The sequence below is a fragment of the Pteronotus mesoamericanus genome, unplaced genomic scaffold (genome assembly GCF_021234165.1).
Source record: "Pteronotus mesoamericanus isolate MK-2021 breed Mesoamerican mustached bat unplaced genomic scaffold, CSHL_Meso_final contig_46, whole genome shotgun sequence".
Lineage (NCBI taxonomy): Eukaryota > Metazoa > Chordata > Mammalia > Chiroptera > Mormoopidae > Pteronotus > Pteronotus mesoamericanus.
This window is the reverse complement of record NW_026555170.1, coordinates 10,375,558-10,393,356: the sequence shown is the minus strand read 5'-3', so window position 1 is coordinate 10,393,356 and position 17,799 is coordinate 10,375,558. Positions and strand designations below refer to the sequence as shown.

Here is a 17,799-nt window from a genome sequence, read left to right as displayed (position 1 = left end):
TTTACTTTTAATTATTTGAGGTATCTCCATACTGCTCCCCACAGTGACTATACCAATTTGCATTCTCACCAACAGTGCACTAGGGGGTTCCTTTTTCTCCACATATTTTTAAGGAGGACTCTCTGTTAACCTGAAAACATTTTGCTGGCCTAGGTGTACATCAGAATCATCCTCTCTCACTTTATTTTCAAGAAAAAAAATTGCAGAAGCTATGAGTCTTTTTTTATCCTCTGGTTAACTAAGACCCATGTCCTCTGCCTCTGGCAACTCTAATGTTAAATTTCTCATCAGTATTTAAAAGAAAAGGCAGGATTTGTGTGTGGAATAGTGAAAGCTGATTTAGAAGCACATAAACCATCAAAGTAGTCAATGTTATTTTAAGTCCTAGATGCCAGAACATAACTCTCAAAAATAATCTTTGGCACACCAACAACCGAACAGGGAGGGGAGTCTTCTGCCTGTCTATGGGATTTGCAGTATGTATGTGTTCATTATAGGGGTCATTACGGCTTTGCTTTAAATGTGGACTCCACTGGAAGCAAATCAATACATATAATTCATGGATTAGCCCCTACCAAAATTGTATTTGAGATTTTTTTCTCTTTCTGACCCAGAAAACTTCTCTTTCCTTAAGAAGTGATGCTTCCTCATTTTTGAAGGTTGGCTGTATTTCCCTTTTTCCTTTGGCTAACAGGACACTCGTAGCTAAATCTGAAGCTTTATCAGACCATTTATCTCCCTTCTTGCTAGCCTCCATTGTGTTTTCCTATTCTGTGGTACAAGATTACCTACCTCTATCTTTTTTCCTTATATCCTAGCTCTATTTTGCCATTATTTTTATTGTATATGTTTGTGTAAGCTATTTCTTTTGTAGAAAGAGGAAGGTATAGGCCAACAAATAAATATTTCTCTAAGCTGCTTTAAATCCTATGTCAAACTAGAAATGCTTTTTATTTATCATATAAAGTCTCTTTTGAATTCTTGGTGATTAAGCTTCTTATAAGGTGAAAGAGAATTCATAAAACCTGGGTACATATCCTTGTTACATCTTCAGCGTTAGGAAATCCACTGTTTTCTCCCTTTCTTTTCACTCCTGCCTACCCCATTATAGCTGGAAAGCAGAGTTGTGCTTAACAGCTCCGAAGGCCAGGACCAGGTATAAGAAATCATTTAATCTCCATGTAAACCAAACTCAGCATCGATATTTAGGGGGGTCTTCCTTTAAGATAAGGCCTCACGGTGAGTTACTGGAAATCACTTTTATTCAGGGAAGCAAGTCAACAGTACATATTTCTACAACCTGAAACATCTTGGATGTTAGGTTAAATACGTATCTCTGGCAAAGTCAAAAGGGCTGTTGAAGAGGTTCAGACATCATCATGGATCCTTCGTTTCCATCATCATGACAATGTGAACATACTCTAAGGAGACGAGCTGGCACGCACACACTTTGGACATCAGGAGCTGTTCCACTCGGCGGAGTGCAGAGGCAAAACCCGCTCTGGCGCTCTCTGCCATCATGCTCCCCGACAGAGCTCAGTAGAAGTGTCCCTACTCAGTTTTCTCATGAGCCAAAAAAGAACACTATTTCTTTCTAGAACATAGGCCATTTCAAAGCCACCATATTTATTTACATGTTGAAAAAAAATAAAACTGAGGAAGGAGTATCTTGAGAGTTACACAGGCAGACAGAACTATGCTCTAACACACTGCCATGCTCACCACGTCCCCCAGTAATTTCACCCAGGAAGTCTTTGCTGATACAGTTCCATGTTGTCTTTATTTCATGAAACTATTTAAAAAACAAAGGAGGAAACACAACTTTATAGATTCCTTATCACTGTCGAGAATTTGATGGAATAACCACTGAAGCAAAGTTGTAGGACAGAAGTAGAGCATTTGGTTTGCATTTAATTAAGGGTGTGTGTATAAAATATTAAGTATAAACTCAATCACTTTGAGTATATTTTATGCTGCATGTCACCATAAATGCCCTGCATTCCCACAACTGAAGAGGGCACCGAGGACACTTCGGAAAGGTTATGTCTCAGGAAACTTAACTACCCAACGAGGACATAGAACATTGACTCAGTTGGAAATCCCTTCCCAAAGTTTTAGCATAGCCTTTTTTCCCCTCATTTTTTGGCCATTTAAAAGTATAGCATACTCTTAACAGACTGTTTTCATGTTAACTCAGAGCTTATTCTTAAACTTTAGTTCTCAACTCTAAATACATACATTGGTGTATGCAAAACTCACTTTCCGGTGACTACCCTCCATCACTTCAGCTGCACAGAGCCTCCAAAGAACGACCTCCATCCCTTTCCTCAGAGCCTCTATCAGCACATTTGACTATTTCCGGCAACACTGAGCACACGTAGGCAGAGGGCATCGGCACACCAGGCCAGCGTCTGCCCCGAGGAAGTCCAGATGCTGACTAGAGATACGCACTTTAAAACCCATCACATTCAAGCAGGGAGTGGTGGCCCAGGAGTCGCCAGCCCCCAAACCATGTTTACGTACCCGCTGGAGTCTGCAGAAACCTCGATGATCTGACTCAGATTTTGTGACAAGAATGACTTAATGTTACAGTGGAGAAGCAATGAAATCAACTGCTTTTAAGAAGAAACCAGCAGGGGTTAAAGCCAATTTTCCCTTGAACAGATGATATTTCAGATGGCCACACTATTCCAGATGCATCAATTTCCTTGAAAATCCAATCCATATATGTGCATATGCTGTGCTGGCAGGAGGACTGACTGAAATGGCCAAAACCCAAGAGCTAATATTCTTTTGGCCAGAATAATGCAATTATTATTTTCCTAGCTATCAGTCTAAGCATACAGAGCCATCTGTTATGCAAAGCAAACATACACATCTCAATTACAGAAAATGCAGTTGCCTTGACAGAATTTGGATTACACCACTAACCAGGGCTATAAAATGTATTTTGAGCTAGTATATAATGGATGCTTTTCAGGAGTTCCCTAATTAGCATTTACCTGCTTAAACTAATTATTCATCCTTCTTCTTCACTGGCTGATTAAACTTTGTTGGAGAGTCTGCATAAAACAGATGAATATGAGCATTGCAGAACAACAAGCGGCGGCGTTTCTGGTTTTATATGGCATTATCATGGCGGCACACCAATTTCAAAATTGGAGATTCCCAATTCTAGGTCCCAAACAGATTAAGACAAGGCTCAAATTCTATTAAAGGCAATTACAAACCCAGAGCTTTCAGTGAGATGCAAGAATACTAATATCGAGTTAACAGTAGCTCAGTTTCTATCATTTGGTTTGCTAAAGTCCACATAAAATAGAATTACTATCTATACATCATAGGCAAATAGTTTGCATGCTCTTCAAGGAAGAGCTAATGGACCCTCGCTTGAATTCTCAACAGTAAATAATCAAATTTGGCAGTGTTTCTCCTCCTCCCCCAATCTTCCTCAAATGCCAAATATCTCTCTTTATTATTTCCCAATGTCTTTCTTGATTTAGCTATTTCCAAGCAAACTCACTAACAGCCAACAGGTTCCAGTCACACTGGAGGCCTCCGTAGAGGGGTGCCAACTTTCAGAAGCAAGGAGTCTGGGGTGGATCCTGCTTAAGAGGAGACAAATCTTATCTCCATCTTTAGCTCCAAGGGGCAACTGAATGAGAAGTAGATTATCCAACTTGGCAGATCATCACACACACAAAATCCCTCCCACCCAGGCTGCGCTTCCCTTCTGCCAAACCGCCAGATGAAAAGGGTCAAACTCAGCCAATTGCCTGTATGGGCACAAATATCCAGATGTTTAGCATTTTATGGAGAAAACATCTGGATAATTAGTTGGATTGCAAACTTTTCTTCAGGGTATTTTGGCATTTTTTTAGACACAGGCTGTGTCTTGGAATCCAACGGAAGTGAAAATTTTGTGTTCCAGGGGAATATTGAAAAGTAACTTCTAGGATATTGTCCCTTGCCCCATCTGCCCTCCTATTTTTTCCTTTTAACCTCTAGCAGACACATGTGGGTAATTAAACTGCAAATAATAAACGGCTGTCTAGGCTTATGAAATTGTCTTTCAGCATTAGGAAGCATTTGCAAAGGCAGTTAGATATTTCCTTGCTGGAACCCTCCCTGCAACACATTTTAATGGTCTCTTTCAGCATTTCTTGACTCCAAATGACTCCCTGTCATTGTGTCAGCTCCCAGGATAGTGCAGGGTACTCCATAAACATCCAGTAATAGGACACAAGGGAAGCGCTACCCGTGTGTCCCTCTCCTGCCGGGCACAGAGGTTTTAAAGTTCAAAACAACCAAGGGAAGAAACTTTCATTTGTTCTCAATAAATTAATAATGATCCTTGAGTTGGGGGGAGGCGCCGAGGCAGGGGACTAAAGTTTTTGAGCGCAAGTTTATTCTGAACGTTCCAAACTGACATACCACTTTACCACTGACTTTGGGAGAACAGTCAGGTAGAGTCATCGAAGAATAACTTTGGTAATTTGTGCTAAACAGAATATCCACTAAGGAAGGAAAAGCATGAGGCCCAAGGAGCCTTCACGATGGCCACCAAGAATCTAAATAGTTTTACTTACTTGTGAGAGGCCTAGGTAGATGGAGACTGTTTCGGAAATGTACAAAAATTTTCCTTCTTGATTTAGTGCAAATACAAAGCCGTCCAGGGACTGCAGAAAAAAAAATATAAATATATTAATAAACATATATGATGGAGATATAGTTAGTAAGGAATCTGATGTAAAACAATACATATCAAATTAAAGAGCACTTCTTTCCTTTGTGTTTAACAAAAAATCATTAAGATCTTTTAGCATTGTGTGAACAAATAAAAGGTCTGGGTTAAGATGACGAGTTTTCCTTTATTTCAACAATTTTCTTACATCCCTGTCGTTCTGATCAAGATATATTACACTCATGTACAAAATCAGGTCATGCTGATTTTATGAGATGTTGCCTTTATTTTTTGGGATTCAGTAGTTACTGAGATTAAATCAGCAAGACTCTCCATTTAATAGCTGAACAGGAAGGGAAATTGTAATGAAGTGAGAGAAAAAAAATGTTCCTATAGGAAGAGAAAGTAAAATCACCACTTGAGCTGCTACGGACATCAATAATTTGCTAATTATTAAAGGATTATGTCCTCACTACGTCAAGTGCCTAACATGTTAGAACAAACAGGAAAAGTCAATACATTGTGGGTGAATGTTTATATAGGCTGAGACCATACAAACTGTGATCCATTTTTGTAAAACTCTGTATTACAGTTTTATTGTGATAGTTCTACTTTCTATTATGACTCCTGTAATGGCAACGAAAGAAGGAAAAAAAAAGGATGTTACACATCACTTGTAACTCTTGAAACCTTAGTTCACTTTTGAAATGGAGGGTTGTTGCATTTTCAGTTTGATAAATGGTGTAAATCATCATGAACTCCAACTGCGATGCACCACTCACACTGAGAATACATTTGTTTCAAACTCTTGTAATCCAAGTGCACCTTATATGTACCATCACCCTCATTTTTTTTGTTTTGTTTTGTTTTTTAAATTTATTTTTAACCAGGCCGATTTTACAAATAATACTTGCATGGGAAAAGAAGTTTTAAAGATTAGTGGTATTTACAGAGGCTGTGGATTTGGAAGTACGGGAAACTCAAAATGGGAACAAGATGAGTAGCAACACTGAATTAATGACATAATTCTTAAATATTAAAATGTAGAAGCAGCATGTAAAATTTAATTAGAAAAATAAACTACCTCAAATCTCGGCAATAATTTCAGTCTCCTAAAATACTGAACTATTGGGGAGAGAGCTATATATGTATTTATGTATATATGTATCTATGCATACTGGAATACGTGTGTGTGTATATATACTTATACGTGTTTATGAAATTCAAATTCCATGCTTCCTGATCTTTTTTTATAGCCCTCCTGGTCATAAGCTGCGGGTAGCACCCAACCGCCTTCTCTAATTTAGTGGGTCCTAAAAGCAATTCAAAAGTCACATTGAATTGTTCTACATAAAAGCAAGTTACATGACAAACAAGCATTTGGCTAAGATAGTACAATAATAATAGCTTATATTTATTATGTATATGTGCTTGGAAGTTTGCATGTATTGTCTCTTTTAATTTTCACAAGTACCACTTGTAGTAATTACATTATCATCTACATTTTGCATACTGGGATATTGAGGCTTAGCAAAGTTAGGCAACGTGCCTGTCCCAGCAAGTGGCAAAGTTGAGGCTGGAAAGCCAACAGGCTCAATAAATATGCTGTCTTCCACTGAAAATAAAGATTCTCTAATTGGTATGTGTATATTAATGAAAAAATAAGTTGTACAGCATTTCTGGAGTTAAAATATTTGTATTAAGAGGCAGCCTATTTCTTTTTGAAATTAGTTACTTATATTTGAATGATTTGTTCAAATGATAGAATCCTCTTAGTAGTAGTAGGAGGGAAATGGGAGGACAAGGGTGTTCATAGGTCACTTCCACAATAGGTCACCTGGCCACCTTTGCTCAATAATACCCCGCCTGGAACCAGCATTGGGACAGGGAGCAAAATACTGCCAAAGGGAACAGCTGGGCTCCTTAGCTTTGACAAAATTGCCAACCCTCTCCCCCACCCTGAGCTGAGGTCCAACCTTTCAGGCTTAGAGTATGGTACAGTGGAACTTTATTTAAACCAGTGCGAAAGGGAGAGAAGTTGCTTTTGCACAAGTTGGAAAGGATCTCATTAACAGGTCCTCACCTCAAATAAGATGTCTCCTGAGGATGACGCATGAGGATTATTACTCTCCCCCTTCTGACCTTCCCCATGGAGAAAAGGACCTGGTTAGGCTTTTCATTCAACCTTATAGTCATGGTCTGGCATACAATCACTCAGAGCTGTGTGAGCCATCTTCTCAAATCTTAAAATGCTACTGTCAGTTTAGAAGGATACACAGAGGGTGATCACAAGAGAATGTCTATGGGAACAAGTGACAATGGAAAAGCTGATTGAGAGCAGGCAGAGAGATAATCTGTAGTTTAAATCCTCATATCACAGGTGAGGAAATTGAGGCACAAAGAGGCTAAGGGGCTGGACAAGGTCATACAGCTAACTAGTGGCAGAGCCAGGGTTAATTAAATATGATGCACGCCATTAGTATCGTTTAAGTATTGATGACATTGTATGGCCCTGGTTGCTTTATTCAATTTCCAAGAAGACTGAATTTCTGACAGTGGGGCAAGGTCATATTCAACTTTAGTGAGCACCTAACAGCTGCTCAGCCAAGGCTTAGTAAATCCCCTTCTACCTCCAAACCCAACGCTCTTTCCCTTATATCACACATGCTAAAATGACTGAGAGGGATCGCAATTATTTTCTCCAAGAGGTCTGCTTCTGGAGCTATTAGATTATTTGCAGATTCTGATGCCACAGATGTCTAACATAGTCTGGAATATCTTCTGACATTTGGAAGATTAGAGTTAGACTGGATTCTTTTATAGTCTTCCAGGACATTGAGCGCTATTCATTTGCCATCAACATACACTCTTTACTTTCTCACTAAAAGGTATTATGAATTCTTAACATTAGGTTAATATCTCCTGTATTTACTAAAATACTAGAGGAGGTCTGGACACCATAGCAGGGGAAAGGAATACCTGGAGGCTAAACATCTGATGCTATTAAGCAGCGGCGATCTAAGGACTGGCCAGTTTTCCTTGGCAAAAGCAGAGGCTTCAACACGTGTTCCAATTTCCTGGTGAGATTAAAATGAGTCTCTGTCTACATGACACAAAGCAACCAGTCAATTCAATTAAAAATAACAGCTAATTTTGTGGGGGGCGGAAAATCCAACTAGTCAGATTAGTTGTTTGTTGTCAAAAATAAACAAAACTGGTTAGCTACATTTTCACTTTTATGTTTATCTGTCATTTCAGTCAATTACATCTATAGTGTGAAATAACTCCGGTTACATACCTTGCAAATAAAGAATACGATATAAAACCAGGTCTAGAATGGGATTGGCAAGACCGCTCTTAACATAGCCATTACCTTCTGATTCAGGGTGATCCCTGTCTAAAGTCAGCTGTATTTTGCTGCTTAGAAAAGTTTTAAGAGTAGCATCAGTATTGGTTTGATGCTGGTGTCTGAATTTTAAAAGGTGGAAGGAGGAAAGAAACATTCAGTCAGTTAGCTTTGGGAACCAAATGTGATTGATCTGAAAGTTGTGTGCATTTTTTAAAAACTCGAATCAAGAAAGCTACTCTATACTGAGCTGTTTCAATCACTGCAGGCTAGTTTGTAATTTTTTTTTTTAACTGCCCACTATTTTCGACAGGCGCCAATTAAGATTCTAGGGTCAAAGGGTTAATTACATCTTCTTACTCAGTATGTAGAATTTTCTGATTATTAACTAAGGTTGGATTAAGATGAAAAAGAACCTACACAAATGTTAATGCTAGTCCCTCCTTGAGAAGATTTATTATAAAGCCATGCTGAAATCTATCTGCTTTCCTCAAAGCAGATGGAGAACAAAATCTTAGAGAAAACAGTAAAACAGACATTTTAAAGGCATGCAAGTAGCTGATTTATCAAGACAGTTTTCTTATTACTTACTAACACCAGTGCTAAGCCATCACAATAGGGCTGAGAGGAGATTTCCTTTGTCACATCTCGGTAAGTCCATGAGGTGCACATGCAGGAGTGAGGCTTGGAAACAGAAGTCAGAAGCTACAACATCTCTGAATAATAATGCCTGTAATTATAATTTATATCCCCTGACATAAGTGCAACATATAAAGGGTAAGGCAGAGTTTCTTTAACCCCCAAAGCTGAGTGCCTCTAACAGTATTTGTCAAATGATGAGGTTATTTCCTTGCAGGGTATGAAACTAACTATAGCTTCATAATTGAAGGTATACTAATGTTTAATGCATTGTGCTAAATGGGTTTATATTTGTCAAAGTAGTTTGTCTCTGCTTCCTTTTTTCCTGCACATTCCACTGCAGCCAAATTTCGGAGTGAAATCTTACTGTGGTGCCCTTCCAGAGGCAGCTCTCATATATATCACTACCCTGAAACTAGTGGTTCTTTCTTCCATATTCCAAAGCAGAAGAGGAAAAAAAAATCACCCCAAACTCTTTTCCTATGACCCAACTCCAGTTAGAGTGAAGAATTACCAGTAGGCTAGGTTATTTTAATGACAGATTATTTTAAACTAAGCCTTCACCATCTGTTCCACCCCCTAATTATGAATGCAAAAAGAACATATTTCACAATTACATCAGTAAAAAAGTAAGATATACGTGATTTAAATGCATGCATGTGCTCCATGTCCAATGCACCGTGCATCTGTGATGTTCTTCTAATTCAGTCTTAGGTTACGGAGAAAATGCAATGATAGAGGACAGTCTCTGACACACTCAACTTTCCCCCAAACCCAGGGTTTTTCACTGTTGGGACACAATTCTGTTAGGACAAGAGCAGAACGTGAATGTGAGCACAATACAGGCCGCCCACTGGATGTGAGTATTTTCTAACTGCTAAAATGGATTTGCTGCTAATAAGGAGAGGCTGTATGAGAAAACCGTTTCTGCTACCTGAGCAATGCGTAAGCACCGGGAATAAACGAGGCTGCTCCTGAACCACACCTCCGCCATCAGGAACAGAGGCTGTGTGGACAAGCCACGCGCAAAAGCAGCCTGGCCTGGAGACGGAGGACAGGGCTCCAATATCTATCTTTCTACTCTGTTTTGGCAGCAGATAAAAGAGATAGAAAGAAGAAAATGTTTCTTAAATTTTTTGGCCTCTGGATACAATAACACTTTGATAGAGCTCATTAAAATGCCATATTGCCCCGGGACTGCACTCAGGAGGTGATGCTATACCGTTCACACACACATGTGGACTCCCAGATACTTCAAGGAGAGCCTGGGACAGTGCCCAGAAGTGCCCACATGTATCTGTTTATGGGGAAGGAAAGTTTCCCAAATTTTGTCTTTGTAATCTGAGTTTTAACAATCAGGCACTGTGCAGAAACAAAAACCTTATTTTTAGAAATGGGAGTCGAAGTTGAGTATATTTTCTCAGAGCGGATAAAAGCATACATCAAAGGTTCGGGTTCTTGTTTAACTCTTAGGAATCTCCCAGAACTTTCTGTATTCTGTGCCTCTTCTTTTACCTGCCCCCTCAGCCCATCTCAGTGAGTCAATACCATGAAGGACAGCACAAGTTGTACATACCAAAAGCTACGTGTTTCCCAATCGCTATACCAAATTAGATTAGTTGGGCAGAATTGGACTATTTTTCCCACTAGAAGAGAATTCCAGAAAAATACACTGTGATGCCTCAAAACACCTTTGCTAAGAGCTTCCTAAAACACATAGAGCCAGACATCTTAGGAGAGAAAACAGTGCAGAGAGGTAGAGGCAGCCTCTCTTCAGTTCTTAGAGAAGAGATACCAGAATAAAAAGAGAGATGTTGAGCTAGTGAAATGTTAAAACATGAAAAGACTAAAGACATCTGCTTTCTGAGCAAGGAGATCAGGTTTTGCTTCTACTCATTAAAATTCTATTTTGTGGGAGCTGTGTATCAAAGTGCTGACCTTTTTTTTTCTCTGAGATGCTAGTTCAAGCTTTACATCCAGCCTTGAGGGATGTAGATTTCTTGATCCAAACATCGAACCAAATGGACACCAGGCTGTGGCATAAGGAGGGGTACGGCGTTGGTGGAATCACACAGGTCTGAGTCTCTGAGCCACCAGGGGTTGCATGTAGAACCCCACATATTCTATGGCTTGTCCTGGGGGACTGGGACCCCACAGGAGGCATAAGTGACCATGTGTTACTGCTGACAAGCTCCCTTTGCCTCAGGGAGAGGATTCACACTAGTTATTCTAAGGCACAAATATTCATTGGAACATTAAAATGCCTGCTTTTGGTTCATGTGCTATAATTTAGTGAAACATAGGCTCTTCAGAACCTAGGAGCTAATTCCTTATTGTGCATCTTTCCCTTTGAATTCAGGGTTCTCTTTCAAGTTAAGGAATTCCCATGCCAGCATTACAGACAGTACATTGCATTGGTCCTGGAAGGCTTAAAAATGTCACTGCTTTGCTGTGGCTACACATGGAGCTTGGTCCATGCAGGATTCCAGGTATCTTTCAAGTTTGCATTATTCAGAACAATGCAAAGAAAAGAATAGACAATAATTATTTCTTGGACATCCTGTAGATCACAGAATACTAGAAAATAGGGATGGTCATATTACATCATATGTGTAATACAATGTAGACCGAATGTACTATTATATATCATATATACTATAATACATATATGCCATCATATTATATTTTAGGATGTCTTAAGCAATACTCAGTTCACTCAAATATTTATCATAGAGGAGGGGGAAAGGAAACTAACATTTGTTTGGCAAATTACAGACCAAATATGAGATAGGCATATTAATCCTACTTTACAGATAAGGAAACTGAGGTCAGAGGAACTAAGTACATTGTCTAGTGTCACATATCAGTAAGTGGCAGATCGAAGAAAGAAGGGTCCTCCTTTCTACCTGCTGCTGGGACTACCTGCTGGGCCTTTTAGTTGTTCCAAAGTCCATCATAGCTACTTGAAATCTGTGCTCCCTCCGGCATTTCCTCCCACGTAAGCAATTCTCACGCTGCTACTGTTTAGGTGTGATGCACTCAGAAACCACCTGCTGAGTTCTTATTGTGCACCACGCCTTTGCCAGCTGAGGTTTCACAAGCTGAAGAGGACCTAACTCACCAGCTGCTTTCTTAAAGAAAATTCCTCTGTGGGATCTGAGACTAAGAAAATGAGTGAAGTTGGCAATTAAATTCATAAAACAAAAATCCGCAGGGCGAAGGCAGTTTCCAGCTTAGGATACCCTCAATACATGTCGGGGGCTGCTGTCTGATATCACTGAGCTTCGTACCTTGAATACGTTTTCTTTAGGTTGGAAAGTCATAGATCGATGAAAATTTTTTTTTAGTTTCATTGAGCCATACCTGACAAAAATATTTAAAGTACACATTGTGATGATGTGCTATATGTATATGTTCATATTGTGAAAAGATTACCCCATCTAGTTAATTACCACATCCATCCCCTCACATTTACCTTTTTGGAATTGGTAAAAATATACAGTCAAGAGATAGCTAGACCTCAAGGTAATTCTCATGTCTTCAAGGAACGTACCAAAGCCTAGAAGCAAAGAAGGCCCATGATTAAGACAAAGTTGGTAGGAGAACCCTGCCTCCCAACAGGCAACTGTGAAGATGAGACTGGAGCCCACCCTCGAGCAGGCCACGGCTGGCCAGCACACAGACCCCACTTCCTGTCCCAAAGCTCTTCATTTACACCTAGGGTTTCCTCTTTCCCTCTCTGGTACAGTAGACACTGTCTTACATAGAAGTCAATGGGAAAATAAGATTGGCTTCACAGACATTTACAGTCATGTTTATTTGACAATACATTCTTGAGGATGCAAGGTAGAACTGTATTGCTGTTTCTGCTATGGCTGATTATGACTTGAACTTAACTGTTTACTGGGCAGGTAGTGAGTTTAAAAATAGCCTCTTGAAGAGAAAATAATAAAAGCTTTGTACATGCATACTTGTAGGTAAGGAATTTGTGGCAGGGGTAGTAATGATGATTAAAGGATTGGGTAATGAATTTAGTATATTAAAAGATCATTTAGAGACCTCAGATATTAATCTGGTATATTCATGAGTTTCATTTCAGGAGACAATTATTGGTATCTCTAGGGAAAAGTTATTAAAAACATTTATACTGAAAGGAACTTGATTGTCACAAATACAGTGGCCATGGACTGAATTATGTTTCCCCAAAATTCATGTGTTGAAGCCCTAACCTCTAATGTGGCTACATTTGGGGACCAGGCTTTTGGGAAGTAATTAAGGTTAAATGAGGTCAGATGGGGGGAATCCTCATCTGACAGGACTGGTGGCCTGAGAAGAAGAGAAAGAGAGAGCATGCCCATGAGAGCACGTAGCACGATGGCTTCTGTCAGCGAGCCAGGAACAGAGTCCCACCAGAATCCTGCCATTCTGTCACCTTGAGCTTGACTTTCTAGCCTCCAGAATTATGAACAAATAAATTTCTGTTGTTTAAGCCACCCAGCACATGGTATTTTGTTAACGGTAGCCCAAGCTTACCAGAGTATTGTGGTAGCTTAGAAATTCTGGTTGGGGAAAATGCTTGGGCCATGAAAACCTTCAATGCTAATTTCAGAATATCATTGTAACTAGATTCTTTGCTCTTTATACATCCCTTATACAATTAATAATTAATTTTTACTTAAAGCTGTAAATACGATGGACTGATAACAGAGAGTGCGATTTACTTCCAGAAATGGACAATGCTGAGGATTTTTTTCCCTGGTTACTCATTTTATTATTTTTTTAAATTTATTTATTGTTCGAAATCATTTGTCTCCATTTTCCCACCCTCTCTTTCCTGTATTCCACCCCCTGCCCCACCTTTTTTCAAGTAATTGCACCTCTTCTGGATCTACATTTACAATATTGAAATTTTTATATTGGTTTTCTGTGCATTACAAATGCTTAGAGACTACACTGATTCATTGCCTTAGCTCCATACAGAGCAGACTTACACATTTATGTAAAAATCAATTATTCTGATGGAATTAGGAAACTGGTCCTGAATGATCTTGGGATAAATGACTTGGTTTACCACTTGCTATGGCTCTCGGATGCTTTGCTGACCTTTTACTTTCATTTCACAGTTGGCCACTGAGTGTTAGTGGGAAGGACCAGCATCCATTGCTTGTCCACCCACTGAGTTCTCATCCTATTACAGTCTCCAAGGAAATGCCTCTGCTTTCATCCCCACGGGCCATGTTTGACACACACAAAGCCAAAGAGACTGCGGGTTTTTATTGTTTGATAAGATACTTGCACAGCAACTCATGTCATAAGAGATCTTCAGGTAATCTCTGGATGCTATCCTTCAAAAGTAGAGCACTTCCCCATGTGAAATTTGCTAGGATCAAATTTGCTAGGTGTGCATTAAATGATAGTCTAAATTTATGCAATAAAAGCAGTTGTACTTGGCTGTATATCCTGGCTTCTGCTGCGGTCCAACTCGGGAACAGAATGAAATAACTGGGCTGGGTATGAGGTGTGGGTAATTTTGTGGGATAAAGACATTAGTAAAGAAGAAAATTGAATTCTGGTATTTTTTATTGACTTAGTAAAGTGAATGTTTTTTTAATATGAAAAATGAGACTGGAGTTTCCTTCCTCTTTCTGATCTACTTCAATGGCTACGCTGACTGGAAGAGAATTCACTGCCATCACTGAGGAGCACCTGGCTATTTTATTTTAATTTCCTGGATCAAAAGATGCTTTATCCAGGCTCTTAGTGAGATTTGATAGGAATCATGGAACTGAAGTTGTCTATGGAGAAGTATAACAGAAATGCAAAGATAAAGTCTAAAGTGACTTCAGGCTTTGTCTAAAACTAGATAAGGTAATTTAAAGAAGACAGAGAATGTATCTACCTGTGGAAACTTCTGGGCTTACCATCTCCATTTTTCCCAGACATAACCTTTCCTTTCCCTCTTGTCCTGGAGTACCATGCTACCATCACATGGATATTTCCCTTTCCTGGATGCTTTAGTGAAGTCAGAGGCTGGTAGCTGACATCCCAGATATGTGCCAAAGAATGGCCGACCTTGAAAGTCTGCTTTTTGCTAAGCAGCACGTGGCATTTGCCTGCTAGGCAGGTCTAACTTACTCTACATTTTGTCTTGGGTTATTTGGCACAGGTTGTCTTGGAACACCACCTACCTCCGTTAGCTTTACAGGCTGGATCACCTACCACACTTGAGGAATCACCAGATAAAATGTTTTCAGTGACCTAGCATCATGTGGTTTACTGACATACAATAACCTAACATTATCCATCCTACAAGGGATTCCCTGTAACAATAATCTAGTTTTTGCATATCTATTCTGAATCTATTCTATTCAGAATTGCCACTGATGTGACAATTCACAGTAATTCTAAAAGAAATTTGCAGTTGGCCATATTGATAATTCATTCATTAGAAGCCTTGAATCAGTAGTCTCAGTCTAATTCTAATGTACACGATGATCCATTTGCCCACTCTTTGACTTAAATAGCTAAAGATATGTTAGAACAAAAATAATTTGGAAATGGAAATATTCCACCATTCAATGTGTTTGATAAATAACAGCCCACCTCTCAATGACTACTGACTTATTAAAATTCTGTTTAGTCTACAGGATTTACGGTGGCCTCAGCCATATAGCCCTATAATGCCTTCGGCCATAACTGTCACCTCCCACTTCGTCTTTCTCAACCTTCTATGTCAAAGGCATCCAAATTGCCAACAACAGTGGTATGAAAGGGCAAGCATATTGATTAAATTCCAAGTCTGATTTTCCACTTGGCCATCTGCCTGGTTTCTTTTAAGAGCTCATCGTGTGAACTATTACTTATTTACATTACTAGAATGGTATTTTTCGCAGGTGCCTAGAATCCCAAGACTATGAGATGACCAACTTCACACTGAAGACATTTTTCCTCTGTATCTACCACACACACTGTGACATAAATTTGCAGAATTAATATTTTGATGAGGTCCCTGATATTTTTAAGAAAGATGAATCCCCATTATAACTCTTTCTTAGTCATAACTTAGAGTCTAGGTAAACACCAATTGCCCCACAAATGAAGGTAGCCTAAAACAAGTGAGGAAGCATAATGTCACCTGGGATCACCTTGAAAACAGTGCACACATTTGGGATCAATAGCTTCTATCCCACTTCTAGATCCTCATTCCAGTCCTGTTTTATTCTTTCCTCTTCCCTTTTTTTCTCTTTTCCTTTTACCTTTTGGTTTGCATTCTGCATTCCCGCATTTAATGGAAGAGGGGCTGATGGTCGTGGAGATGGTGTGGTATGTGTGTACTGTGGTTCCCAGGCCACGCTTCCAGCAATCCTGTTCTGAATACGTTTGCATGCAAAAGCTACCCCGGGCGGTAAAACAACTGCAGATTATGTTTATACATCTGACTCACAGATGTGTAATGATTACTGACAAAATCTGAACCCTAAGAAGGGCTCCAAATCTGTGCAGGCCAGTGTGAACTTTGTGTGGTTGAATAGTGAGGATAGATTCTTTTTGCCTCCAATGAGATTTGTTCATTCTAGCCTTGACCTTTTCCAACAAGTAAGATTTGTTTTATTATCTTGCTTCGGGTCTTCTCCTTAGTAATAGGATGACCTACTTTAATTTCTACTTAAATGCTTCACAGGCTAGAGAGAAAGTTCCCCTTAAGGACTGAGCCCCTAAAGACTTGAATTGGCCTCTGAGCCCTAATGGAAGACTTTTATCCCAAAGCAAATAAAAAATATATTAAGGGTTTTACAAACACAACCTTAAGCCTTTATCATTTTCTTTATGTTCCTTCTGTTCTCATTATAAGTCATGGCACTTGCTTAAGACATTTGCGGTTCTTCTGCCCCGGATTTTTATCTGTTTCCTGGTTCTTTCCTGCCATGACAGGCACCTTTCAAGGAAAGTGTATAGCCAATACTATTTTTCCACTTCCTAAAAAGCACACAGACATGGCCTAAAGGCAGACAGGTATGACCTACTAGGCAGATGTAAGGTAGCATGTGTTTGCACAGGTCTCACAGTTTATCAACACCTTTAATTCCACTGGAGCTAGTGAGACCAAGGCAATGTAATGGTGAAAGACCAACATCATTATTGATATTCTATAATGTGGTGAACCCAGCTCTTTTCCAAAATCTCAGCAAGGTATAAGTAACTCACTGCAGCAGAATAAATAGAAGAAACTCATTCCTTCACCTATTTGAAAGAAGCAATTCTTCCATTCATTGGGCTCCCTTAATACACTGAACTATGTTACCACAATTAAAATCTTCAGTAGCATGGTGTGACATAAAGCCTTTCTTTTAAACAGAATAAAAATCCATGTCCCAAAAGGCTTACTACAACGAGTAAAATCCATGGGTTCCACTGCAAACCATTTATGCTTGCTTCTCCAAACTGAAATCTTTTGGCTTACAGGGACCCATACAGAGAATGGTGGGCTGAGCATTTACCCAGCAACTTCTCAGAGAAAAAACACATTACTAATGCCCCTCGTGACATATTGGGAAATTTGAATGAATTACACAACAGAATATATGGGCTTAAATACTCAGGTATGGAGAGATGGCAAGCAGCAGCACCTGAGTGCTGGAGGACACGGGCGGAAAGGCCAGCAGCCTTCCCACCACTTTTTGCACAGGTCAGCTGACACGGTGACTGTGGCACAGCAGCTGGGGTGGTGGGGAGAGAACTGACCTTTCACAACTCCTCCTGCAGTATTTCCAGGAAGAAAGGAAGCTGGGATCATCCAATTCCCAGGCGAACCACAGAAAGGGAGCAGGAATGTCTGAGCTACAGGAATAGATTCCTGGCTTTGTGAAGAGGTATGGGAAAGGGGACTTCTAGAGTCAGAGGGCTTTATAGGAACCCCCAAACGAGGAGGGTTGAAGAAAGAAGAACAGATGCATCAGGCAGGTGGACTACTTCTGGGACCAGTGTACCTTGAGATTCATTATTGCTAAGGAACACATCCTATAGCTTCCACCAGGCTGGGACTTGATTCTGTTCTTGAGAAACACTGAGCAAAGGGGCTATCCTGCCAGAGGCCATAGTTCGTGGTTCGAAGGTCAGGCACTATGGAGGG

The 17,799-nt window shown here is 39.7% G+C and overlaps 1 protein-coding gene across 5 annotated transcripts in view; it reads right to left on the bottom strand.

Annotated features, from left to right (window-relative positions):
* The window catches only part of NPAS3 (neuronal PAS domain protein 3), an 853,586-nt gene that overhangs the window by 229,720 nt on the left and 606,067 nt on the right, over positions 1-17,799 (bottom strand). For all 5 annotated transcript variants that reach the window (XM_054577926.1, XM_054577927.1, XM_054577928.1 and 2 more), the window contains one exon: positions 4,590-4,679. In XM_054577926.1, coding sequence (XP_054433901.1) covers positions 4,590-4,679 — 90 coding nt within the window. The remainder of the gene's footprint in view (positions 1-4,589; positions 4,680-17,799) is intronic.